At 42.0% G+C, this 27,934-nt stretch overlaps 1 protein-coding gene across 9 annotated transcripts; it reads right to left on the bottom strand.

Moving 5' to 3' along the window:
* Positions 1-1,641: 1,641 nt before the first annotated feature.
* On the bottom strand, positions 1,642-26,680 carry LOC142017814 (methylcrotonoyl-CoA carboxylase beta chain, mitochondrial-like). Of its 9 annotated transcripts, none has more exons than XM_075003100.1 (14): positions 26,662-26,680; positions 25,814-25,860; positions 24,686-24,993; positions 22,415-22,611; positions 21,116-21,294; positions 19,628-19,708; positions 15,226-15,404; positions 12,419-12,611; positions 11,369-11,460; positions 8,560-8,716; positions 7,601-7,723; positions 7,009-7,145; positions 6,467-6,548; positions 1,642-3,076 (listed from the first exon to the last, which is right to left on the bottom strand). In XM_075003100.1, exons 3-14 carry the CDS (start codon positions 24,874-24,876, stop codon positions 2,993-2,995), a joined length of 1,695 nt encoding a protein of 564 aa, XP_074859201.1. In that variant the 5' UTR covers positions 24,877-24,993; positions 25,814-25,860; positions 26,662-26,680; the 3' UTR covers positions 1,642-2,992. The 9 variants fall into 9 exon arrangements, 8 of the variants coding, with proteins under 8 accessions (XP_074859201.1, XP_074859200.1, XP_074859198.1 ...); XM_075003099.1 differs by lacking the exon at positions 26,662-26,680 and adding an exon at positions 26,637-26,655; XM_075003097.1 differs by lacking the exon at positions 26,662-26,680 and adding an exon at positions 26,175-26,450.
* Positions 26,681-27,934: the final 1,254 nt, after the last annotated feature.

Below are 27,934 nucleotides of genomic sequence, written 5' to 3'. Positions count from 1 at the left end.
AAGGGATCCTTGACATTTACTGAATGGAGACAAACTGCCAATTGCAGGACTAGTTTCTCTGAGGTCTCTCTTATTCATTTCACATGAAACAAACAGCATTCAGATTGTAACAACTTGCTGTCAGCAACCTGGGCTGGAGGAAGATTTGATAACATTACTTATGTCAGGGATGTGCAAAGTGGGGTGGGGGCAGAACCCCTCAGGGAGTGTGAAATTTCTTTTGGGGCGGTGGGGGCACAGAATGATCAAGTTCATCCATCTCATTAAAAATGTTGAAATGTTACTGTTTTTCATAGACTCCTAGGGCTGGAAGAGACCTCAGGAGGTCATTGAGTCCAGCCCCCTGCCCAAAGCAGGATCAACCCTAACTAAATCATCCCAGCCAGGACTTTTTCAAGCTGGGACTTATTAACTTCTAAGGATGGAGATTGCACCACCTTGCTAGGTAATGCATTCCAGTGCTCCACCACTCTCCTGGTAACATAGTCATTCCTAATATCCAACCTACACTGCCCCCTCTGAAACTTGTGAACATTGCTCTTTGTTCTGCCATCTGTCACTACTGAGAACAGTATCTCTCCACCATCTTTAGAGCTCTTCTTGAGAAAGTTGAAGACTATCAAATTGCCCCTCACTCTTCTCTTCTGCAAACTAAATAAGCCTACATCCCTCAGCCTCTCTTCATAGGTCATGTGCTCATTTTCACTGCCTTCTGCTGGACCCACTCCAACACATCTACATCCTTTCTGCAGGGGGGAACCCAAAACTGGATGCAATATTCCAGATGTGGCCTGACCAGGGCTGAATAGAGGGGAATAAAAACTTCTCTAGATCTCCTGGAAATGATCTTCCTAATGCACCCCAATATTTAATTTGCCTTCTTGGCTACAAGGGCACACTGTTTACTCATATCCAGCCTTTCATCCACTATAATCCCTGGGTCCTTTTCTGTTGCACTGCTACTTAGCCAGTTGGTCTGGAGCCTGTAACAATGCTTGGGATTCTTCTCTGCCAAGTGCAGGACTCTGCACTTGTCTTTGTTGACCCTCATCAGATTACTTTTGGCCCAATCCTCCAGTTTATCTAGGTCACTCTGGACCCTATCCCTAACCTCCAATGTATCTATCTATCCCCCTAGTTTAGTGACATCCACAAACTTGTTGCGTGTGCAATTTACACTGTCATCCAGGTCATTAATAAAGATGTTGAACAATATGGGCCCTAGAACTCATCCTTGTTGCATTCCACTTGAAACCACCCACCAACCAGACACTGAGCCATTGATCACTGCCCATTGGAACCAACTGTCCAGCCAGCTTTCTATCCACCTTACAGTCCATTTACCCAATCCATACTTCATTAACTTATGGGCAAGCATACTGTGGAAGACTGTATCAAAAGCTTTGCTAAAGTCTAGCTATATCACATCCATTACTTCTCCATGCGAACAGAGCTAGCTGCCTCATCACAGAAAATTAATCAGCTTGGTCAGGCATGACTTGCCCTTGGGGAATCCAGGCTGACTACTCTTGATCACTTTCCCCTCTTCCAAGTGCTTCCAAATGGATTCCTTGGGATGCCCTCCATGATTTTTCCCAGGACTGAGGTAAGGCTGACCAGGCTATAGTCTCCGGGATTGTCTTTATTTCCTCTTTTAAAGATGGGCACCCTTTATTTATATGTGTGTGTTCACATTTATATACTGATTAATGAAGTTTTTACATTCTACATACTTATTTTCTTACATGAGTCCAAAGGGATTTTTTTTTCATATGAACGCAACCAAAAAGTGTCAGTTTGGATTACATTAGACAGGTTGGGAGGGCCCCGCTAACTGTAGGGATGAAAAGTGGGGTTCAACATAAAAAATTTGCTCACCCCAACTTAGGTCATACCATATAATACTTTTACACCCAGAGATCTCAAGGCACTTTACAAAGGAGTACATAATTATCATGACTATACAGATGAGGAAACTTAAGTTTTTCCTCTGACTTTTACTAAGATCTAATCTCTGCATATCGAGGGGTAACATTTAGGCAGTGGTAGGTGTTCCGTTAATTAAAGGGCACAACAGAAGTCAGTAAATTGACTCACCTCGTGTGTCCTTTAGAATCCAATAAACAGGGTTCCCTCTAATTTCTTCCATCCATGGGCAGAATAAATTTTATGTGCAAGAAGGTATATGTGGATGTGCATCACCAGAAGAAACATGCTGCTGGATGTAATCGGTAGGCTGCCCAATTGCTCAGATTACAGGGAACACTGCTCATAAACTCCCAGTGAATACAGTATTGGCCTGGGAGCCAGGATCCTTGGTTCTGTTTCCAACAATCCTTTCTACATGACAAGTCATTTTACCTCTCAGTATCCCTGTTACATCTAGTGGGCACTAGATGAGATGCACCATCATGCAGCTTTATAGTGTGGGGTTAAAGACAATTCTACAAACAGTTCAAAAGTAAGAAAGATCCCTTCTAGGGCCTATTCACATTACTGAATGCTGAAAGAAGTTTGACGGTATAGTAACAGATTTTAAAGAAAATATCCCAGAGAAGAGTAAAGGTGTTTTTTTTTTTTTTTTAGTAACATCTTCCACTGTGCTTATTACTTTTCATTGTTTTTCTATGGTAGACCAAGAAACTACACTTTGCTCTAACATTTTGTATACAAAGTGTGAATATTAAGCCAAGAATCATTTTTACACAGAGTTTCTGATTACACAGATCAAGTGTCAAGACCCAAAGTTCATTAAATGCATTTTCCTTTGTCTTACATACAGTATGGTTTTCAAATGTGTTAGTGAAACAGGCATTAAAATAATCCTAAGCGAAATAAGCATGAAATCTGAGCTTCTTTTTTGTAGACTGACAGTTTTTAGAACCAATTCAAGTTCCACTAACAGCATCCAAATATTAGAAAATCACTTCAATTTAAAAAAACTGTGTATTGACATTCTTAAAATCCCAATTATTTGCAAATGGCAGTTTGATTACAGTCGGATAACAGGGTAGTGTTGCAGAGATACAATCTGGTACTTCTGCTGTTTCATAATTGATAAGCACTGTCCAAGCACCTGATGAAAAAGACAACAAAAGTAATTTCAGAAACTGAATACTAGAATTTTCATTATTTTTAGAAACATCAATGCTTTTTAATTTTTTTGTAAACTGATGGTAAAAAATGAATGGTCAAAATATACACAAAGCAAAAGAAACAGAGCAGTATTACACAAGGAGAGAGAAGAGGAAGAAATGCCCTTAGGACATCAAGAAACTGTGGAGCAAACAGATGTCACTCCACTCTAAACAACTGTGAAGAAACAAAATTAATATGAAGTACACCAATCCCTCCCCAGTAGCGAGCATTACATTTTTCAAAATACCTCTGGTAAGGGAATTTGCACTGGAGAACTTAAAACCCTATGGGAAAAACAGCATTACGGGAACCATAATTAGGAGGGAATGGATGAAAGCCCTTAAATGTTTACATGCTCTAAAATCAAACAAGGAGGAAAGCACACTAAAAGTGAATGTAAATGACATTGTACACATCTTAAATACTAAGAACAGTAATAAAATCAAATTTTATATATTGTACAGGTACCTTTGATCCTGAGATGACATCCTTCATAAATTATGCATGCCATTGTTAGGCAAAGCTTGAGCTGATTTAGCAGCCACTTGAGATACTTTCTGAAGGCCACTGCATGACAGTTGAGGGTAGAGCTCTTGTGGAGTGCCTTTCTCTACCTTGTTGACAAAAGCATGAAGCTTAGGCTGACTTGTCTTCTTATGAAGGTCTTTTGTAGCTCTTGGTATGGTCATAGCAATTCATTCAAGCCTCGTCTGACAGTCAGGCTTCATTCCATGAAGGGACTGATTTCCAACAAGCGATCACTCAGGTTTGTAGCTTGGAGAAAAAAATCATTAAGATTAGCTAGTCAGCGGCAGTTCTGATCCCAAATCCTCTTGGCTCTTCGCTGTTGTCATCACTAGATGTCACTATGAGTTCTTGAAGGTCTTTCTCTGTTAACTCCTGAGAGTGGGAGTCAAGCAAGTCGACAGCTTCATGAGACTCCATGTCATCAAAGCCTTCACCACTCAAACATTTTGCAGTTGTTACAATTTTCTAAATTTTGTCCTTAACTGCAAGAACACCAGTGAAATTGTTCATTGCCTCCTTCCAGAGTTTCTGCCACACTGCATTAAAGGTAGACTGTTTGTGTTATCCAGGGATTCTTTTATTATGGTAATTTGCAGCTGCAATGGTGTACCCTTTTCTTTCATCTTTCACCATAAGCACTGGATTTTTTTCAATGATCTCTTCGATGTGGTCAAACACGCATCAGGTATAATACCTCTTAAATGTTTTTATTGCACCCTGATCCGTGGGTTGAAGGAGTGAGGTGGTGTTGGAAGATGACCTCAACATTAGGGTGAGCTAACAGTAATGAATCTGGTAAACTAGGTGCGTTATCTAGAAATCAGCAACTCTAAATGCAAAATTTTTCAACTTCATGACCAAAGCCAATGTGAAACCAGTCTAAAAGTAGTGCAGCAATTACCCAGGCTATTAGCTCACCAGAAAACAGGAAGATGGTTTTTATATTTGCCCTTAAGAGTATGTGGATTAAGGGCTCAGTAAAGCAGCATGGGTTTCATTATGCAGTCATCTGAAGCACTGCACAAAACAAGCGTTAGCCTGTCCTTTGCTGCCTTTAAACCTGCAGCTGATACCTTTTCCGTTGAATGAAATATGCATTCAGGCATATACTTTCAAAACAGGCCGGTCTCATCTGTGTTGAAAACTTGTTCTGGCAAATAGCCCTTCTCCTCAATCAGTTTCTTGATGTAGTTGGGAAACTCAGCCACTGCTTCATGATCAGCTGATGCCACTTCCCCCACCCACTTCACATTATGCAGGTTATAATGCTTTTTAAACTTATAAGCCAGCCCTTACTGGCCTGAAACTTTTCCACATCTCCCTCCCTTGTACCTTCAACAAGAGGCTTGCAAATTCATTTGGCTTTATTACAAATGACATGTGTACTAAGAGGCATTTTTTTCAGGTTCTGATCTTCCATCCAAATGTTCAGTACCTTTTCCACTTTTTCTACAAGTGGATCATGTGACATGCAAGACACTTTTAAAGTTGCCGTACAACTCACAGAATTGGCCCTAACAGCATCCTCACCTTTCTTTTATTGTATGAATTGTAGATTCATTAACACCAAAGAAACATACAACAGCATAATTACTTTCACCTTGGGCAAGCTTTTCCAAAGACATCACACTGCTTGCCCTCTTGGCACTATGGGAAGCACTTTCACTGCTCACACACCCACTCAGGTGCTTTGGGTAATTTTTAATTTACTCAATTCAATATTCAACTTATTACTGCATTCATTATTCACTTAATTATAACCAATTGGCATGAATGAAACACAAAATATGCACAAAGATGAAGTATAAGTTTCTACAATTGAATGCTGGGGCAGCCAAGTGAAGGAGAGAGAGAGAAGCAGCTTCTCACATGCAGGCACATCAACCATTCTCACGAGAATCTGCAAGACAACATGGCAGTAGCAGCTAACTGCACAAATGTTTGGACTGTGATGGTTCACGGTGACTCGTGTATATAATAAAGGCAATTGGCCTCATGTTTGTAGAGCAGGTATGCTGAATGAGACTTGTGTGTACTCACATTTTGAGGAACTCCTGGTTGGGGAGGGATTGCTGTAACTAATGATTAACCTATCTTGCCCCACCTCTTTGTTAGAGTAACATACATTTCTCTGGATTGACTGATTTATCATTCAATTCAAAATGTTGTAACTCTGCATCACTAGTATCCCCAGTTGCACACACAAGAACTCTGATTTCCTGTTGCTTTTCTCAAGACGTAATCTTCTAGAAAATGCTTTTTGGTATCCCAAGGCAATGCAATCAAGACTCTGTCTCCAGTTTTTGTCTTGAAAAGTAAAATATTTTTATATGTTAAATTTTCAAGTAAGGGAGTTATGATTTCTATAATAATTTTTTTTCCTAAATATACTGATTTACATGGACTCAGGTTATGTTTGACATGATATAGAAAGACTTCTTTCCCATAGTTATTTGCATATTTTTCTCATTTATTGAAATTAAGGGTTTTGGTCTTGCTTCAGTGGTGAACACCCCATCAATAATAGAGCATATTGCTACACAAAGGCCAATTAGCCCACAACAAGGAGAAAAGATTGGAAAGAATTTAAGAAATGAATATTTTTTTTTTCAAAAAGTGGAGGTGTAGGCCAGGCTTACATTATATGAAGCTTCAAAGGAGCCTTGAAGGAGATTGAGGCCAATTAAGGAAATAAAGAAGGAGGTCCATGGTAAAAGCCACAAGAATGGAAGAGTACAGTAAGAATACCATTGTGACTGACAGACAGAAAAGGTTAAAAAATTATAAGGAAAAAACCTACCTTCCTAGAGTTCTGTGGCAGTATTATACCATCATCCCAGAGTCGAGCGGAGGAGTAAAATGCACTGCTTTCTTGATCTAACCTAGATAAGAGAATAGCTTAAAAACTTCAGAATATGAAATTCATGGGACAAATCAAAGCAGAGAAACAGAAGCATAAGTTAAGACACAAACTCTACATTGGGATGCTTTTGTGAAGTTACCATAGAAATCAGTGGGCGTTCAGGACATATCGAAGGACAGAATTTGACCCCTAAATTATCTGCATTTCAGCCATCCTGCAGAAAAAGACAGTAATTCCACCTGCAAAGGAAATATGCAAGGCTTCTACTTAATATAAGCTGTTTTATAACAAACATTGATATTTAAGATAGATTTTCCTAAATATATGAAGCAATGCACTGTTTTGTTTCAGGTTTTTTGTTGGTAGATCTGCTTTAGCTGGTGAAATATTTTGTAGATGTATTGGTCTAGAAGATAAGAACTTTAAAAAGTGGAAAATAATATTTATAACCATAAACTGAGATTATGTTTAATACTTACTTTTCTTTTAAATGATTTAACTCTGTGCAGTCATCATTCCCAGCATGTTGGAACATGGACATATGTCTTGCATCCATAAGGGCAACTCTTGCATTTGGCCACAGGAATAGGAAGTTAGGATCAAATGACCTCCCACACTTTAAAAAAAAAAAGTGGAGAGAGATGCCATTTAATCTCAAGGACTTTAAGGATAAAAAGAGCCATCCACAAAGGATTATGTTATCAGGTCTCTGAAGAACAAAATTTAAATTTTAAGGCATGTATATTCTGCTGTGACAGATGATCTTTACAAGAATCATTTAAAATACTTCAACTTATTAAACTCAGTCACACACCCTGCAGCAATGTGACTTTAAAAGCATGAACCAAAATGACAAGTTTTAGCATGTTCTATTTGCTTAATTTTTCTATTGCATTTTTAAAACATCTATTTCTATTCACATATAAAAAGACAATCATTTTATATTATTTTTATATATGTATAATATATGGCCTATTATGAAAAAGAGCCCATGTGCTCCTTTTAAGCATAACAACTGAACCAGATGGAGACTGGTGACAAGTCAAATATTACTCAACATATTAACCATACCATGGCATAACTTTCATTCCCATAACAGCCACCAATTATAAGGGTTATCTTGGGCACAGCTGCACAAGCAACTGCAACCATCATGGAAGCCTGTGCCTTTAATCTGTTGGTGTGAGCCTCTGCCTGAAATTAAAATACAAAGTCATTGGAGTTCTTAAATATTTTGTCTAGATTCCCTTTACCCCAAACAAACTTATAAAGCATCTGCGGATTTCTTTGTACGTAAGTGATTGCTTCCAGAAAAAATAACTCTAGAAGAGTGCAGAAAAATGTGTGTATTATAGCATATGCCAAATACTATCAATCAGTGAAATAATTATTGCCTGTGTAGGCAGTGGAGCTATATAAGTTGGGGATCCTGGAGAAATTTTGGCTTTTTCTAGGCTAGTAACACTCAGATGCATTGCTGCTGTGCTAGGCCAGAACTCAAATACTAGGGACACATAAAATAGGGTGAATGAAGAAATGTCTGCATTGAGAGAGGAGTTTTCTGCTCACAAAACCTAGTGCTAAGCCTACCCCTATGCCCTCCATTGCCTTCAGCAAGTAACTTAACTCTGTCAGTTTCTCCATGCATACAACAGAGGAAATACTTAGCCACCACCCTGCTAAGTATATTGTGAAAACTGACTAGTTAATATTTTGAGAAGAAAACCACTGAATGCTAGGTTTAAACTATGACCATTGAAGGCTGGACACCCTACCATGCCAGGTTATGGACAGTATTGCTAAAGCAGCAGAACGTGTATAAGCACAGCACTAGAGGGAAAATGGTGACCCTAGAATGTATATTTAAGAGTAAAATATCAAAAAAACTATTTAATCTAATCATCAAAATGAATGTTTGAAACAAAGACTATAATTCTTAAACAAATGAACAGTGACACTGAGTCAGTATGAAAAATGAGTTGGGACAAGAACTAGAACTACCTTCTCATTCTTGAATTACAGTGCCATACCTGAGAGAGACTTGTTGGCTCTGCTGCATGTGGAGCAGTATTCTGAAGAAACAGGATGGGAATGCTTCGCTGACTACACAGCTGTACGAAGTGGCTGCCCTTTAGAGAAGCGTCATGAGTCAGCTCACCATTGTTAGCCACTATCCCAACTAGGTGTCTAACAAAACACAGAGGAACACTTTCATTTTTATAACTTGAGCTTGGTAAAAATGTTGTTTGTAGTGAACTAACAAAAAAAAAAAATCAACTAATGTCCATATGTGCTATATATTATTAATATATATGGTCCTTTAGTCATATAGAGAAACTCAAAATAATATATATATTGCACATGTACACTGCATTTCATTCACAGAGCTTTATTAATACAGCGGTTCACAACATCCCAGTGGAGTAGGGTAGTGTCATACTCTCAATAGAAAAATACACTCAGAGGAAGTACAAAAACATTAAGGCTACGTCTACCCTATCCCAAAACTTCGAAATGGCCATTTCAAAGTTTACTAATGAAGCACTGAAATACATATTCAGCACCTCATTAGAGTGCTGGCAGTCCCAGCATTTCAAAATTGCCGTGGCTCGCCCAGACAGGACTCCTTTTCGAAAGGACCCCAGCAAGTTCAAGATCCCTTTATTCCTATCATAAGGGGATTTTGAACTTACTGGGGTCCTTTCGAAAAGGAGCACCGTCTGGGTGAGCCACGCGGAGGCGAGCTGCGGCAATTTTGAAGTGCCACAGCCACCGGCATTCCAATAAGGCACTGAATATGTATTTCAGCGCTTCATTAGTAAACTTCGAAATGGCCATTTGCACGGCCATTTCAAAATTTTGGGATAGTGTAGACATGGCCTAAGTGACTTGCTCAAGCTCACAGTGAGCTAGAGGGTGAATATAAATGTAGCCCAGAAGTCCTTTCCTCATAACTAGAGACACATCATATGTCATACTGTGGGTATGTCTATATTTCTGAGAAGATCAATCCAATCTCAGGGTTGATCATCCAGAGTTTGACTTTGCGCATCTGGTCTAGGCACAAAATCGATCTCTCTGGGGTCAGCTAGTGCGTGGAGTAAGGGAGAGTAGAGGGGCTAGGTCTATACTAGGGAAATAAGTTGATTCTGATATGTCAATTCTAGCTACCAGATGCCACAGCTAGAACTGCGTATATGAAATTGACTTATTTCCCTGGTGTAGACTTAGTCTCAGTTAACATTCAGTGTTCACTATTTCCATTTGAAACAAAAAAATTAAAAAGCTTTTTAATTTCTGAACAGTGTATTTAATAAAACCAAAGTCAGGTTTGACAAAGAATGTGTGTCAAATATTTTTCTATAAAATGTCATTAAAACGATACATCTTAATCAACATTTCTAATGCCCAGTTTAACTTTACAGAGGACTGCCATTTTATTTTGTGCAGCCACATAAACAAAATCACAAGTTAAGTATGCACTGAATATGTCCAATAACTTAACATGATCTGTTTTAGTACATGCCGGCCATTTAAGCAACAGACCACAAAGAGTTTAAAATAAAAGAGAAGCCACTCTTGAAAACGCTTGAAAATAGTTTGAAAATTCCTTTACTTCCATTTTCTCCTTCCCCACATCAAATTTATATTGTTCACTTAACAAAGACTTGCTTCGTTAAATGTCCCAAATGCTAGTCCAAAAATGCTGCTTAATGGGGTTAAGACTCTGGGGCTCTACACGGTAAGAAAGGCAGTTTGAATGGCAAAGTTTCAATGCCTGTTGCCAGAGAAAAAGATCAGGCTGTGATTCTTATTTCTTTCCAGGTTATTCATGAGCAAATCCTATTTAGATTCCAAAGGATAAACTGTGTAGCTAAAAATCAAAACAAACACATTTTAATGCACTCTGTACCTTCTGTAGTACTAATGCACAGTCTATACTAGGCTTCACACTCAGCAGCTGTTGTCTAAGCTTAAACTATGTGTCTAGCTTATTATGAAGATGAAGTTTATCACAGCTGTTTGTTTACAGTAGGAAGTCTGAATAAGAAACTCAAAAGAACACACAAGGCCAGTAACTACTAGTAACTCTAAAGATGGTTGCTTATGTATTATCTCAGCTTGACAAACTCTCAAACTGCTAATGGCAACAAGCAAAAGAGGCCTGCCCAATATACTCAGCTGTACAATTTGTATTTTCAGTATAATTGAAAGCATGTTTCAAAAAATTATCTTGTCTCAGGGGAGAATCAATTAACCTGATGTTAAGATAAGCGATATGCTTTATTAATTCTAGCAAAATGATTTACCATCCAGAACTATATAGTGATGAACTTACAGTCTCTTTCTCCTTAATAAAGGTTAGGACATTACAGGTTACTCTCGCTCACAAACTGGACCTAAAATACTTACTTTGTAAGTTTAAAGATTGAGAATGAATACAGTGCTGGTAAAATATGCCAGAATAATAGCCACAGTGGATGAAAAAATTTCTTATCCACTGATGTGGCATAGTACAGGAACAGGCAATGCTCACTTACACTGCATGACCCAGCCTACCTCTACAGGGAGCTCTTTGAGAGGTGGTTTCCAAGCATTGTCACTACCTAGTGAATCCACTGAGACTGCCAGCAAAGTACCATCTGGGATGTGGACACCTATCCACTTACACAATGGACTGAATCTCTGACTCATTTCGCAGAGCTATTACAAGATGATGGGTATTTTGTGGCCTATCAGTCACTGCTGACCTGGACAAATCTGAATTCAGAACCCAGAGAGAAATAAAACATTAGGCCAACAACTAGAACTATTTTACTATCAAACACTTGAACTTACCCTTCCACATGGGCAAATCCTGTTACTAACGTTGTTCCATATTCAGCTTTGAATTCCTGGAATCTGCTTCCATCTACCAAACGGCTCAAAATCTACAAGGAAATTACTTGTTTTCAACAAAAATGCAAATCAAGACTGGGATGTCTTTCTAAACTTATGTATGGTCTGTCCAACCAGAAATTATGGTCTATGCTATTCACAAGCGCTGAGTAGATCATAATAGCACTTCAAGCTTTAAAAATCTATTAAATCTAAAAATATGCAATGATTGTGAAAACAAACTTTAACTTGGCCTCTAAAAAGTCTGAGTAAATACACATTCATGTGAACAAAAATGCACATTTGCAATTATCTGTTTGTGTGCTCATAGGAATAAGGGGACTTCAAAGTAGCTGGGATTGGAATAAGGGGACTTCGAAGTAGTCGGGGTCCTTTCGAAAAGGAGCCCTGTCTGGATGAGCCACGTGGTGGCGAGCCACATCAATTTCGAAGTGCCGTAGCCACCCGCATTCTAATGTGGCGCTGAATATGTATTTCAGCGCTTCATTAGTAAACTTCAAAATGGCCATTGCATGGCCATTTTGAAGTTTTTGGCTAGTGTGGACGTAGTCTAGGAGTAGTTTCTGTGATGTGCAGCTTTGTCTATTAGGAAATGGATAATCAGCTCCAAAACCATTTTCTATAAATTTGCAGTTCTTTAAATTAGCCACAGAGGTGCAAAGCACACTGAGCCAGAAGCCCTCCACAAGCACAGGCATGTGGGAGCAGTAATACTTGTAATATCATTTGGCACAGTTACCCTCCTCTCTACAAAGTGTTTAACTTCTTTTTGTTTTAAACACAGCCAAAAGGAAGCTTTGCCATTACAAATATATTCAAGACAGAAAGAGTAGCTGAAGAAGTAGTCACGAAACATTGAATATTTCATACAATGCAGGATTCCCAAATGAAGCCTCCAAAGTAAGCGAGCATGTTTTCTTTTAATATGCAGAGACTGGATTAAACAGAAACCTCAAAATTGTGAACTTCTGGAGCACTCCTCCACCTTACCAGTTTTATATTAAGAGTATATCTATAGCCTTGTGGGGCAAGCCCCAGGAGCTCTTCAGCACTGTACAGAGGATCATCATATTCCAAAGTTTTCTCTGGTGGAAGTTCATAATTTAGTGTCAAGATAATATTTCTAACACATTCATAGGCTGCCTTTTCTGAAGATGCAAAATGGTCAACACAGCCACTGACTCTGGAATACAAAGACAGAAATACACAATAAAATGAAAGTTCAGGATACCAAACTTCATTAATGAAAAATTAAGGATTGATGCTAATCCCACATTTAAAGGGGAAAAAAATCACTTCTATCTGCACTGTGGATCTCCTAGACGCATTGAGGACTTCGTGCATTTTTGCTTTTGCATCGGGTACAGCTCTTTTATGCAAGTCAAAGGAAGTTCTGTCCTCAGAACAACTGCAGTCTAAACAACAAAAGATACACAATCTAGAGGAGAGGATTCTTCCCTTTATTCCTTTGGTGGTCAGCTATATCAAAAGGAATAAACTTTCATAGTAGTCATCTTCAATATATTTAATCATTTCAAATGTTGTATGAGGAAAACAAAAACAATTTTTGGAACCTCTTTACTCTAGCATTATTTCAAGACTAGAAATAAAGGAACCAACTTTCCATATTCGTCACTGTCCCATTTATCTGAATGGCACTGGGATATCCAAAACCATCAGATTACCCTTTGCTCAGCAATAGCATCCAATTCAGCACTCTCTGAAATGAAGTTCTGAGTCTGCTAAGCCCAGCAAGCAATGAAGATGTCTGAAGGGTAAAGCGCTGTGAAGAAAGAACCCACCTGCCCTCCTGTATGGAACTGCAAAACATTATTTTGGCTACTACAGCAATTTCTTGCATGGCAAAATAATAAGGCAGTGTTTTGATACTTGAAACTGGCCTGCTAGATGCGCTAGTCCCTTTTAAGATAAGGTCACATGTCCCCTCAGGCAGAAAAGATTACTAGTAGACACACAAAAGTTGGCTCCTAGTTTCCAGCTGTTTTAACAAGCATCCAGCTTCTGTCTTGCAATAAAATATTTTAGCACCTTCAAATTTGGTATTTATCTGGCCCTCTCAGAGCCTCGCAAATTTTAAATGCTCACAACACTGCTGCAAGATGGAGAACTGAGTCACAGATTAATTGATGTGCATAAGATCGCTCAAGAAGTCTGTGGCAGAGCAGACAAGTGAACTCTGGTTTCCCTAGTCCTAGTTTAGCACCATACCCATTGGACCATCCTTCCTCTTAGGTGATGTACATAAAGACCTTTCTTCCTCCTCAGATACTGTGTAATCCTGATCCTGGATTCCCTACTGAACACCTGATGAAGTCAACTATGTAAGACAGGGTTGGGGAACCTTCACTGGGTCAGGAAAACCCCTCATTGACCTAGCCCACTACTGAAAAACAAAAAAAGGACGACACTTTCCTCATTCCCCTCACACACCAGTCCCAGAGCCTAGAGAGACACGGGCTAGTACATTTGTGGTCCCAAAAATGAGGGGTTCAGTGTGAGAGGGGGTTGCCAGGAAGTGGGCTTGGGGTGGTAGGGTTGGGCAGGAGGGAGGATACAGCAGTCGGCTGGGGACTGCGGGGGCTGGGAGGGTGATAAGGTGCAGCAGCGGGCTGCGGTGGGTGATCTGGGCAGGAATGGGGTGCAGGAGTAGGCGGTGGGTGGGGAGCCTGGGCTGGAGTGGGGTGAAGGAGTGGGCTGCAGGTGGGGATTTGAGAGAGAGAAAGGGGCAAGGGGGTGCAAGAGCAGGCTGGGGATGAGACTCTGACTGGAAGTGGGGGTGCAGAACAGCAGTGGGGGGATCTGATTGGGAAGAGATGCAGGAGTAGGCTGGGGGGTGAGGTGTTTGGGTGGGAGGAAAATGCAGGAGGGTTTGGGGTGGAGGGTCCTATGCAGGAAGGAGAGTTAAGGAGCAGGAAGATGGTGAGGGGGTCTGGGAGAGAGGTAGGGGCAGTGGCACGGTGGAGGTGAGGGGGTCTGGGCAGGAGGAAGGAGGCAGGGTGGTAGTGAGGGGGTCTAGGTGGGAAAAGGTTCAGGAACCAGCTTGAGGTACAGTGTCTAGGCAATGAGGGGGTACTTACCTACCTGTGCAGCACCCTAGGGATGCACATGGTTCTGTTCCCCAAGACTCTACATTCCGCTGCTCTGACTGGCTGAATTCTGGCCATTCAGAACAGTGGAGAACATTCTTCCAGGCAGCACTGCACTGCCATTCCCTCGCCCCCGGGAGGGAGGGAGCATCAGCAGCACGCAAAGCCCAGAGCTGCTTTCTGCCCCTGCCAGGAAGTGCCCATGTGCCACATCTGGCTCCAACTTGCCTGATTCTACCCTGAGAGGATCAAGGCTCCACACCCACCCATCCCGCCATGGGCCAGATGCTGGAGAAGGGAGCCCTGAGCCTCAGGGGCTGGATCCAGGCAAGCTATGGGGGTTCCCCATACCAGCGTAAGGTCTGAGGAGCAGGCCTTGAAATGGAGCAACTGTTTAAGTACAAATAGAAAAACAATAAATTAAAAGAATTATTACCACATGTAGCTCTTATACATTTACATTACATAGTATGTTTGGTAAATCCTTTTTAAAATTAATGTCTCTCTAGCACTATGCCACTCCCATCCATGAGCCAAAAGGCTCTCTGAAGTCATTCACTTATAATTTCTAATGTTTTTAAGGCATACTTCCTAGCTGTAAGACCACGTGGCATCCTGACCCTATAGATATCAGGCATATCTTTTGTTGATATTTATTTGAGTCCTATTTTTCATATATCGTGTACCTACTTAGAGTGCATCCTGGCTCCTCCTAGGTCCTCAGGAGAGATATCTTCTCCTGTGGCAGCTTTAACCAAAGGGGGCCCAGCCAGAAAGAGAGAACCAATTTTGTCTACAATTACAGTTTCCTCTGCCATGGTAGGAACGTAGGCACCCCCAGCTGTACAAGAACCACACACCACCGCCACCTAAGGGACAAACAAGATATCTGAGTAAGGAGAATATTCGGGCAATAGTATTTTAATTCCAGTAGTAAACAATTTTAGGCACTTTTGAGATTTATAATACTTATGCACCTAAGCCTCCAAAACTTCTTAAACAAGTCTTTTATTTTAAAATTATATTACATTAGAAATTAGCAGCCAGTTAATACAAGGAAATAACTATTAAAAGGGAGAACTTTGTTATTATTTGATCAGTAATCACAAAAGCTTTTTCTCAAGTAACTTCAGGAAGCTGTATCTTGATCCAAGGCCCCGAGTCACCAATAATTTGTATATCTTTTATTCTGAACATGTTAATTCAGTATTCCACAGTGGTAGACTTGTTTTTAGCTGTAGAAGGTGAGGTGTGTGCACTGCGAAACAGGTGAAGAACGTACACAGGTTCTAATGAGTCTAACACTGTACGCTCTGCAGTAGTAATGTTGCTGAATCTTACAGATCAGTGGTTCTCAGACTTTAGAAACCAGAGAACCCCCATTTTCATTTAAAATTCTTTTGGGACCCCCACCCTGATTCTTCTCCAATGCCCTCCCCCCACTCACTCTATCCTTCCTTTTCTCTCCCACCTTCATTCATTTCCACTGGGCTGAAGCAAGGGGTTGGGGTGCAGGAAAGAGGTCAGGGCTTCAACTGGGGGTATAGGCTTTAGGACAGGGCCAAGGATGACGTGTTTGGGATGTGGGAGAAGACTCTGGGCTGGTACAGGGGTTTGGGGTATGAGGGTTTTAGCGGAACATGAGGGCTCTGGAGTTGAGTTAGGGATGAGAGATTTGGGATGTAAGAGGGGTCTTCAGGCTGGGGGAGGCTGATGGGGTGTTCAGGGTGCAGGCTCCACAAAGGAGTTTGGTTTTGGGAGGGGAGGGTCAGTCAGGGGGTACAGGCTCTTGGGTGTGGCTTGGAATGAGGGAATTGGCATGCAGAAGGGGGCTCGGGGCTAGAAGAGTGGATTGAGGCATAGGGGTGCAGGTTCTGAGAGGGTGCAAGAAAGACTCCGGGCAGGGACAAGGGGTTGTGGTGTAGGAAGAGGTTTGGGATGTGGGGTCCCAGCAGAGCTTACTGTGGTTCCTGGAAGCAGCTATCAAGACCCTATGGCCCCTAGGTGCAGTGGCAGACAAGGAAGCTCCAAACTCTGCCCACATTAGCGTGAGTTACACAGCTGGCACTCAGGTGGGAGCAGCATGTTTTGCCTCCCTGGCTGCCCTAGGGGCTGCAGGAATTTAGCAGCCACTTGTGACAGCCACACAGACCCAGGACAGGTAGGGAGCCTGCCTTAGCCTTGAGCAAGAGGCACCAGAAGGCTGTAGGAAGGAAGGAGAGAGGAATGAAGGAGGGAGGTAGGAAGAGACAGGAGTTGATCGGTGGGGGCCTGTGGACCTCCTGGAATTCATTCACCGACCCCCCAGGAGTCCATAGGTGTCCAGTTTTAGAAACAGTGATATATTACGTGTAGGTTTATCAGGAGTCAGTTAAACTGACAAATGTCAACAAACCTCTATTTCAATTGCCACAATGAAACTAAGGCAAAAACTATTCATCTCCAACAAAGCCTTCCCACCCACACTTGCACCTGCAGGTATCAGGCATCACTGGCCTGTGGCTCTGTGAGAAGACCTCTACAACCTCCTTGTTACAGACCTGCTCCTTCATGCCCATGACAGCATGCTCCAGGGGGTTCCCTGTGCTGCCACAGGGCCAGTAACACCCAACCCATGCAGGGTTAAGCTGTGAGGCATGCTGCTGACATGGGAAGACAGAGCAGAAACCTCTGTCCCAGGCTGCTGGACAGCTCACCCTGCACAGGAGCTAGTAAACAGGGTGACCTTCCCTGGGGCTGAGAACTTGTTCTCTTCGCAGCCCTGACTGGAGGGATCTGTTCTGTCCCATCAGGAAAGCAGCCTTTCCTACACCTCTCAAACTCTACTAAGCTTGCCTGTGGGGTCAGGCACCACCCACCTTTCAGCTGTGCAGGGAGACTTCTACAACCCCATTCTCATGGTGCCCCCTCACTCACTCCTCCCCAAAAAGCATGGAAGCCATGTCTAGGCAGGAGCTGTTCAGCAGCACCCGACAACTGGAGGATCATCCTCCTTCTCCGAGTCCTGGTCTGCAGCCTCCTTCGCACCTTGTGCCTTGGACCCCTCAATCACCTCACTGTGAACACCAGAGCCCCTCTGCTAGCCCTGCCTTAACCCTGCTCCCGACCTATCCCCCTTGATTTCCACCAACTGTTAAAATAAAACTAGTTTAAAAAAATCAAGGAAAATACCTTGAAAATAAAAATACTAATAATCAAGATTAGACAAAATAGAAATCAAATTCTGCTAACCTTACAAGCATTAACTAAAGATTGACTCAAAGTAAAATACATTCCATAACTATTTAAAATTATACTGAATCTTGGATGGTCTTTTTCTTCTTCGTCACTTTCCTATTTGGTATTGGCAACTTTCAACAGGCATTAGTAATAAGAAGTTAATAGTTCAAACAAAATCATAATGTTCTTCAATTTAATGCTAACATATTAACATTAATCAGTTTCATTTGATAAATAAAAATCAACAAAATAATAAGATTTTATTAAGCTGCTCTGTAAGAGTGTTAGCATCGTTATCATGACAAACTACCTGGGAAATTATTTTCATGGTCTACAGTGATGGATTATGGCCAATCTCAGCTCTTTATGAAAATGAAACCCCTATGTTTCTGAGCATGTTACTCTCTTACTCATTCATACTATGAAAGGGCTAACTCTACCAGCTTCTGTGTGACTATGATTTAACCTCTCTTTCCTCTGTTTCTCCATCTATAAAATGCAGATAATACCATATTGCAATTTATTGTTTACACAGTACTTTAAAACTTCCAGACAGAAAAGGCTATAGAAATATTATTAGTACCACAATAAAATTAAGTTTCAGGCAACCATTCTTTAAAGTCTTCTGGCACCTAAAAATAAACTGTGAGTCTGATGCTTCCACATACAGTTAACTGGAAAAACGTTCGAACCTTGCCTTTAAGAACATGGCACCAACTGGATTCTTGGTTCAGAAATGACATTACTGCTTCCTACTGGCTGCCAAATCCTCCCAGCACTCCACTCTTCACACACCCCACAAGCACGCTCATCTCACATACTCCTAGGCTACATCTACATGAGGATTTCATTGACAAAACTGGGCTTTTGTCGACAAATCCCATGGAGAGTCTACGAACAAAATGCAGTTTGTCAACAGTCTGTCAACAAAACTTGGCAATTCTGCTGACAGCCTTCTGCCTCTCTGCAATGAGGAAGAATGCCTTTGTCGACAGTTTCCTGTCAACAAAAAGGCCATGTAGACGCTCTGGGGGCCCTCTGTTGACAGACTGGGCTTCCAGTTCACGGGGCAGCCATGTTTGCTGAACTTCCAGTTGGCTGGTCTGTCGAGAGGGTGGCTGAGCCATCTGGCCACTCTGTCAAAAGAGCGGGTTGCTCTTTTGATGCCCTTTTGTTTGTGGACATGATCTGTTGACAAAAGTTTTGCTAGAAGATCTCTGCTGGCAGCAACTTCTGTTGACAGATTGCTGTACTGTAGACGTAGCCCCAGTGGTTAGAATCCCAACACTCAACTTTCTGTCAGCACCCAGGTTTGAGATCTCACATTTTGGTTGACCTAGGTCTCCTTCAACCTTAGACCTTCCCCACTAATGAATACTTCCCCCAAGAACTTCATAGTGTACTCTCAGCTTAAAAACAACTAGATTCTTTCGAACTAGAGATACAAATCTAATAATTGTCAGCCACTGGCAGCTCAATCTCCCAATACAGATAACTGACTGCAATGCTGTTCACTCTGTGGGTCATTCCGTTTCTTTTCTGAATGTATGTTAAGGAACAAATGGTATTTTTCCTAAGAGCAGGGATTTGCTCTGGTATCCTTGGACAAAATTCCCCTTTGCCCGTTCCAAAAGAGAACTGCATTTCAGTGTTGCTATGCAAAGTTTAGAAAGCACTTTTGGGATTCTTCAAATGTGATATTTATAATATATGATTTTCTGTTTGATTTTTCCCTTCAACACACACAGACCTAAACATTAGTATTTTTGAATACCATTTGGTTCTAGAAGCTGTATTACTAAAAAAAAAATATCTTCCATAAATCCATTAACCACATATGCTATCTTTATATTGCTCCAAAATGACATTGTACCTGAGGGATTTTCATAGCAGACATTATTGCCTCATTGTAGAATATTCGGCCACCATGGGACTGGTCAGGAAAGAGCTCTGCCTGACAAGGCAGAGAAAAAGCAGTTTTTACCAAGAGTTTCAATGTTATTTTAAAAAGTTAACACTTTGCCTTTAGTTTTGCCAAACACAAAAGCAAGTAAGTTCTACACCATATTTGATTCACAGAGAGCCATGGTTAGGAATCATAATGTACAACTTTCAGGTACTGTTTTATTCTCTATTATACGTACTGCCCACCTGAAGCTCAATTCAACAAAAATAACCAAGGCCTTCTGTGCAGCACAAACGCAGACAGAAGTCACAGATCTTGGCTCGGTAAAAGGGCAATCTCTTTAAAGTCAAGGTCAGCTAGAGCACAGAAGCCATTTCTCATTAAATACATGGGCACTGACTGAAAACCAGAGAATAGGAGAGCTCATATTCATTCTGTATTTCTTAAATGAATTCAACACAGTTTCTTTTTTGTCCTTTGTTTTCAAGGCAATTTCTGGATTCAGAATTAAACTAGGAGTTGTTTTAATCATTCAGAGCTCCTGCTAACTCAGTAACACACTCAATGATGGTTACTGCCTACAAAGCTTTGGTTTCTACTTGAGATGGCGCAGCTATGGCTTTTTAGAAGTCATGTGAACTGAGAATACACATATTCTTCGCAGAAACTTGAAAATTACCTCTCCTAACCCTCGTATTATAGCAAGGAGAAAGTTTCCACTTTATTTTTAAGGAGCTTATATATTACCAATTTTCTCTGCATTAATACAAACTTTATACTAAAATGCTTTGTACAGTAAACTCTGTCTTACCCAGCATTCTATCGTCCAGAATTCTCCAATAATCAATATTTTCACCATAATTAAGTTAAGTTTTAGTTATGTTTTCCAGAAGTACAATATAATGAAAGTAAATACAAATAAATATAGCATACGTTTACAGTGTACAATACTCTGCATACATTTTTGTTTGCTTATTAATATCTACTCTTGGTTTTCTTTAGTGTTCTTTAGCATTGCGAGGCATCTTACCTCTCTATTACCCAGAATATTTTAATATCTGGAACCTCCCTGTCCCAGGGCTGCAGGATATGAAAGAGTTTACTGTATTTGCATATTCATACTACAAAACACTGAAGACAGAGGGGATCATCTCTTGAGCTCCTAGAGTTTACCAAGTCCACAATCTGTTCTCATGTGAAAACTCAAGTTTCTAAAAGCTGTTAAGATTGGCTTCACTTACATGCAAGATCAGTCAGAAGGACTTTCACTCTCCTGGATACTAGCAACATCCACTATACTCTGATTTGAGTGCAGAGTTCAAGTAGAGTGTAAGTTGGACAAAAATTAAAGTCAGCCAGCCAAACAAACAGAACTACAAGATTTGCTTCTAACTATTAATCTGATACAAATAAAAAAATGGCTATTTTCATACAATGTGCCCTTTCCAATATTACCTGTAGTGGTAGGAATGCTCCCCCGCTGTCAACTAGATATACCAATAAAAGTCTGTTTTGAATTGCTATTTGTTGAGCTCTTAGCTGTTTCTTCACTGAAATGGGATAAATGGTCCCACCTTTAACTGTTGCATCATTTGCCACAAAGACACACCAGACTCCACAGATCTTTCCAATTCCTGAAACAGAACCCACAGACATTTATCAACCCAAATGCAGACATTCTGCAGTAGTCCCATACACTAAACAAGAAAGCCAAAGTGCATGTTATTCTTTTCAGCAGTAGCATGTCAGTACGGTTTTCTGTAGCATCTACCCCTATGCCAGTGAAATTACAAATATGTTTGTAGGAGACATATCCTACTCTAGCCTTACAATGTGGTCTCAGTTTGAAAATGGAAAGTGAAGGCTAGTGGCACTGTACAGACAAAAAACAAGAGTGGAATGTGACCTGAAGCATCTTTGCTGCTGACTTTACATAAGCAAAGAACTCTTCTCTCCAGATGAATTTCTAGGACAGGCAATTGGGGCAGAGGGAATGCATTAAAAATATACTGGCGCTTCAATTAATGCTAATAGAAGCAACAGAGATAGTTAAGAAAAACAAAGGATCAGATTCTCAGAGCCCTGAATGGGTACAAAACTGGTATCTGCATCTGCAAAAATGAGCCATGGTCATCTGAATGCACAATACTCACGTATATCTGCAAACCTGCAGGTTCTAGATATCCACAAAAATGAGCCACAGATACAAAGCAGGTATCTGTAGATTTCAGGGCTTTACAGATTCTGTCACCTGGACTGTATATGCTTCTGTAGCAGTGCCCAGAGATTGTAAAGCTGCTACAAGTAACTAAGGGAGAACTAAGCTAACAAAGAAACTTTGTAGGACTGATTTAATCAGCCATATGCTGCCCCATCCAAGCGAGTGCTAGCTGTAGGAAAGATGGAGCATCTCCATAGCGCATTCCATTCCAGAGATTCTAAGCAGTCCAGCAGCACTCTCCACACTACACCCATTTATGCCAGGGGCCATATTGCCCTCAAACCAATCCAGAATCTTGGTGCTTTAAAACCATCCATTCCCTTCTTCCCCGGGTTATGCCTCACACAAGCACAGAATCCTCAATCAGTCTTTATGATTACTAAAAAGGAACTCGAGAGCAATGAATATATTCAGTTCCAAAATCCATACTAATTATATTTAGAGTTATGAACAAACAAAAAAGCAAAATCATTTATTATGCATACATTCATTATTTTACCCATTACATCAACTGTAGAGGCCACAAATCTTACCAGTGAGGCATCCAGCAGCAGGGACATCACCATATGGCAAATCAAAACCCGCAAAAGGGGAAAGCTCAAGAAAAGATTCATCATCAAGGAGCATCCTTAGGCGTTCACGAACAAGCAACTTTTTGTTCCTTTGGGTATGACGCAAGATTGCATTCTCTCCACCGCCTTTCCTGACCTTGCAAAGCAACTCTGAATATCTGATTTTGAAAACCAAGCTTAATTTACTGAAAAAACACCTTATCACCAAATAGCCTTTTTAATAAGTTAATATAGTACTTAAATAAACTACCCAGTTGTCACACCAATGTTTGATAATACGGTTAAACTATCATTTTTTGGGTTATGTTTCTGGAAAGAAGTTAATTTTCAGTTGACTATAATATAGTAGTTTAGTTCGCAGTAATCAAAATAAAAAAGTAAGACAAGAAAAGCAGATATTTTATAAGAATGAGACATTTCAGTTTGATTCTTCGCAAGTTAGATTTAAAGCCTAATAAGACAGTGTAGAAAACAGTCAAAATAAATTCTGTTTACAGCTTTTCATAGTTACTGGAACTCATTAGGTCTAGACTCTTTTCCTTATATTGCCCATAAAATATCCAATGTTAAATGTTTAAACTACCTAAAATCAAATTACCATCTGTACTGACAGCTCAATCTCTGGAGTACTGAGTGACTAAACAGTTACTGATTGTGACAATTAAAACATCAGATCCTGAGCTGTTGAGTACGTGATCAGAATTATCACTGCAGAGCAAATATTGATCATCAAAGTTTACCAGTCTTAATTCAATTCTGGCATGCCTTATTTTTAGGATTCAGCTACTCTAGAAAAAGGACCTTGTTCACTGGCTTCTTCCCTGGATCTCCTCGTGTGCTGAAAACAGCTTACCATTGGCACAGACAAAACTAATGTTCAACTCCATTTCAGAAAGAATGTTTTAAAGCTAGTGAACACTACAGCACTGCATTTTCACAAAAGTAAAAATGATCAGCTTAATTTTATTGTCTGAGCAGTACAGTCCAAATAAGAAACAGAAATGGTAAACACTAAATTTGCTTATTGAAATTATCTGTTTAAAAGTTAAGTAAAACTTTATTTTTAAATATATTTTTTCAACTGTCACTTTTAACTATAAGCACTGTTTGATAAAATAATGTATGAACAATTCTGTACATTAGTCAGTATTCCTACCCTGGCTTCCTGAATGGTAAGTATATAAAGTTGAAATGCCTCATGAGAAATAAATATCACCACATGGGGGGCACGATATCTTTTCCACAGCTTTGTTTTTTGCTATATAGGACCTTTGAGTTGTTGTCATACGATCCTTAAGGACAAATACAGAAAAGCAATTAATCATTTTCCTCCTTTTATCAGTGAATCATGACTAATAGAGGTAACTGTCATCAACTATTTCACCAGAGTTTTTAAAACAAATGAGTCAACACCATCTTTGCTTTCAAAATTAAACACTGGGTAAAGTTTATGAAGTTCTAAAGAAGTTACTTGCGTATTGTTTCACAAATGTTACTAACCATGGCTAAATGTTTTAAACTGGGGTCCCCCACACTGGGCATTTCAGTTGATAGTCAGACACCTACATAAGTGAGTTGACATTGAAAAAAGATCAACAAATATCTTCCGGACAGGCTGTGTCCAGGTAAGCACCAGCAAGGGAACCATTTCAATCTTTTAAATGGCAGAAACCTGCTAAAAACCTTAATTTCTAGATATCTCAAATTAACAGACTGAATTAAAGCCACCTGAACTGCTCTGGTCCGGCAACATCCATGGGTCAGCAGGAACAGGGATGTTGCTGGACTAGTGTACACCCTGGACCAGAGAGCTCTAAGGTGTTAGCAACCGGGAGGAGCTAGTGGCTGGGGGTGCAGAACCTGGGAGCTGGGACATGGTGGCTGGCAGCAGGGCCCAAAGGCCACACCTGTATCAGCAGCAGAGCTCAGCTGGGGGCAGAGAGTGTCAGGGCAAGGAGCCCAGCCACCAGGGCAGCTGACTGGGACTGACAGCAGAGCCTAGCTGATGGCCCGGTCCTAAAGCAGGGCTGGGCCATGAATGAAGATCCCAGAGGAGAACCAACCTGATCCACTGACAGACTCCAGGAGAGCCCAGAGTACATTAGCAGTGGGTGAAAACTGACCTCCCCTGGTCTGACAAACTCCCTTGTTTGGGACTGATCATGTTCCAAGTGCACCAGACTAGGAAGGTGTAACCTGTACTGCAAAAGGATTACAATAATGGTCAATTACCTTTTAATACAAGCCTCACTATTCCTCAAGTTTTCTTCAAACACATGTTCACATACAGAAGGGATACTTCCATCTAAAACTGGGTAGGTTTTTGTATACTGTCCATATCTTGCTTTTTTGCATTTAAGTGTGTGGACAGTCTTTTTCATAATTTGACAGAGACTATTTTGTAGTGTCCACATTGTCTGCATATTCTTGCAGAAGTCTTTATGATAATCTCTTACAAGAGTTTAGATTTGGATTTCTGAAGATACAAAGTTACGAGAGTCTCCACAGTGAGCATGACACGATATTCTTCCAAGGTGGCCCTAAGAATTAAAAGGAGAAATAGCTTTTTATTTCCCGAATACAAATTCACATATCTTCACGTTATATGACACGTGTCACATGCTCACCCTTTAAAACCCTAAATTTAAGTTATTCTTTCATCAATTTAATATTTCTTATCAGTAGACTAAACTAAATAGTAGAGACTATTTTTAGAGTTACAGAGCCTCTCTAGCTCCCTAAGACTAGGTTGGAATGTAATCATTGAACGTCTTTGAAAATCAGGCTCCAAGACCTATGCTAATGATCAGTGGCAGAGTTAGCATGCAACCCCCCAAGTTACAACAAACATTTATCCCATTTATCAAGAAGCATTCAGTTAAGAAGAGGATAGGTCAGCAGTATTCCCTGAAAGCTGAGTGCTTATGCGGACAGACGCTCAGGAGAAGTTCAAATGCAGCTGATTAGCAGAGCACGCATATCTAGGTTTTTGTTCCTACTGCTGGTGCACATCTATGCATACCTAGGTGCACCCAGAAAAACTTATTCCACACATAGATTAAAAAAATCCACTCATGGGCAGAAAAGGTTAAAGGAAACATTGTAGGTCAAGTGTAGTAAGAGATATGTTATTTATACACTAGTGACTCCTGGATGCTGGCTAGTCTAATTCTACAGGAGGGACCTGCTTTTCTGGGGGTCTCTACGTACTTCATACAGACATGCATATGACGAAGAGGGTCTTTGCCCACAAAAACTTATGCTCCAATAAATATATTAGTCGATAAGGTGCCACAGGACTCCTTGTTGTTTTTACAGATACAGACTAACACAGGTGCCCTCTGTAACTTGTCTACATACTTTTTGCCTATTCTTCTCCTTCCCTCTGGAGAACCGGACAGTGGCCCCTACAAAAGATATGGCAAGGGTTAGGTAGGCCTTTGGTCTGACTTCAGACAGACATACAAATATAGCTCCCCTGTTCCCACCCGCATACAGCTGAGCTCTTCATAAGCCTACCAGGAAGGCGAGCAGTGGCTCAGCCCATTGTATAGCTCCGAGCTGCCCCCCTCCCCAGGAAGTCTGAGCAATATAGGGAACTGAGCCAGCCTTCACCTCCCCTTCTCCCGCCCGCACCCGAGCTGCTCAGCCGGGTGCCCAGCACCCGGAAATCGGCCGCACTTGCAGCCGGGCCTGCTGAATTCAGAAAACGGGGAGGCACCTTTCCCGGTCTGCCGGGCCCCGCCCCCGCGGCTCCTACTCTACCCTCCCCCAGCAGCACGGAACCTTCCCCGGGGGAAGGGACTCGGAGCCGGGAAGGGCGCCGCGGCGCGGTGCCAAGGCAGCCCAGAAGCGCACCGCGGCCGGCTTGCAGACCCGCCGACGGGCCCCCCGGTCCTGCGAGCTCGGAGCCGGGCTCTGAGGCGTGACGGAGCCGGCCGGACGGAGCCAGGCAGCAGCTCCACCCCTTCCCCGCGGCGGGACAGGGCTCGCCCGTGCCCAGTTTCACCCCGCGCCCTTCAACCCCGAACCCCCCCGCCCCCAGCAAAGCTTCGCTCAAAGCTACAGTCGCAGCGCAGCGCAGCGCAACGCCCCGCCCCCTCCCCGCGCGGCCGCTCAACGGCGCTCAGATCCTCGCGCGCGAGGCCTCACTGGCCTGGGACGCGCCTCCCCCGCCACCTACGGGAGCTCGCGCGCGGACCTCCCACCTCAGCCGGCCCAGAGAGCGACTGCGCCGCCGAGCTCTCCCCCGGTCCGGGTCCCGCCCGTGTGCCTGCCCGCGGCGGGATAGCATAGGCTGTGCACTGGCTGCGGCGGCCTGTGCCCGGAGCTGAGCTCGCGCCTCTGCCAGGGCGCCTGGGAGGGGCAGCCCGACGCCATCCGTAAGAGCAGGTGCCCAGTCCCGCTTCCCAGCCTTAACCTGTGACCCCTCCCCCCGCCCCGGCTCCATACAAACCGCGGCAAAGCGCACAGCAGCTGTGACAGCCCCTTTCTTCTTCTCCTCACACCTTTGGTCTTCCTGTGGCTGTTGCATTTTGTCCTCTAGTCCAGTGGTGCCCAACAGAAATTTCAGGCTTGCCACAGCTCCCGCCCCCCCACAGCCAGGCACCCCCCACCCCAAATGCCAGCGATTCGCCAGAGCCACCGCCACCACTCTGGAGCCGCACTGCGGCTGGAGATGCACCAGGTGCTGTGGCTGGTGCTGTGGCTGGAGTGGTGCTAGCCACTCTGGGCCACGGCTGGAGCCACCACTGCCACTGCTGCCACACACTTGTCCCACCAATTGGGGTGGGTAGAGTGCACTTCATTTTGCTATGTCTCTGTGTCCACTTCACATGTGGCGAAGGGGAAGCCTGTTGGACACCACTGATCTATTCCCTAACCCTCCCCCCTCTCAAATCCTGGTCTGATTTCTCGCTGTTCCCTCAACATCAATTCCTTCTTCCCTCCTGTCCCTCTTTAATTCTGACTCTCTGCCCTTCTCTGCTGTTTGCATTTCACGTCTTTCCAATGCACATATAGATTAGCCAAGATGCAATTATTTGGAGGTTAACTCATCATTTTATATTCAAATCCAAGGCAGTTCTTAATGCATCCTCCTCTGACATGAAGTGTTTCAGCGATACACTTGAATTCTCATCCATGCTTCTGTGATATCCTCCACTATTCATAGTGTCACAACTTAACAGTTTAAATACTCTCTCTGAATCCCAGGATCTTGCTTTCTGCTCTCCTGGTTTGCTATTCCTTTTTTCCAGTCTCTGCTTTCCTTCACATTCTCTCCCCACAACCTTTTCCCCCTTCATTAGCTCTGTTGCTGTTCTGTTTTCTTCTTGCCCTGTCTTATTTGCGTTTCTAGGCATGTTGACACTTAGATTTAATATGGGGTTGTTCAGAAAGCACTGGATAGGGTTTTGTTATGATTTACCCTAGCAGAAAGAAGCCAGTATCCATTACAGAAATACATGAAAGATAGAGCAC

This window comes from Carettochelys insculpta, chromosome 9 (assembly GCF_033958435.1).
Source record: "Carettochelys insculpta isolate YL-2023 chromosome 9, ASM3395843v1, whole genome shotgun sequence".
NCBI classification, from domain to species: Eukaryota; Metazoa; Chordata; order Testudines; family Carettochelyidae; genus Carettochelys; species Carettochelys insculpta.
This window is presented reverse-complemented; position numbering and strand designations above follow the sequence as displayed.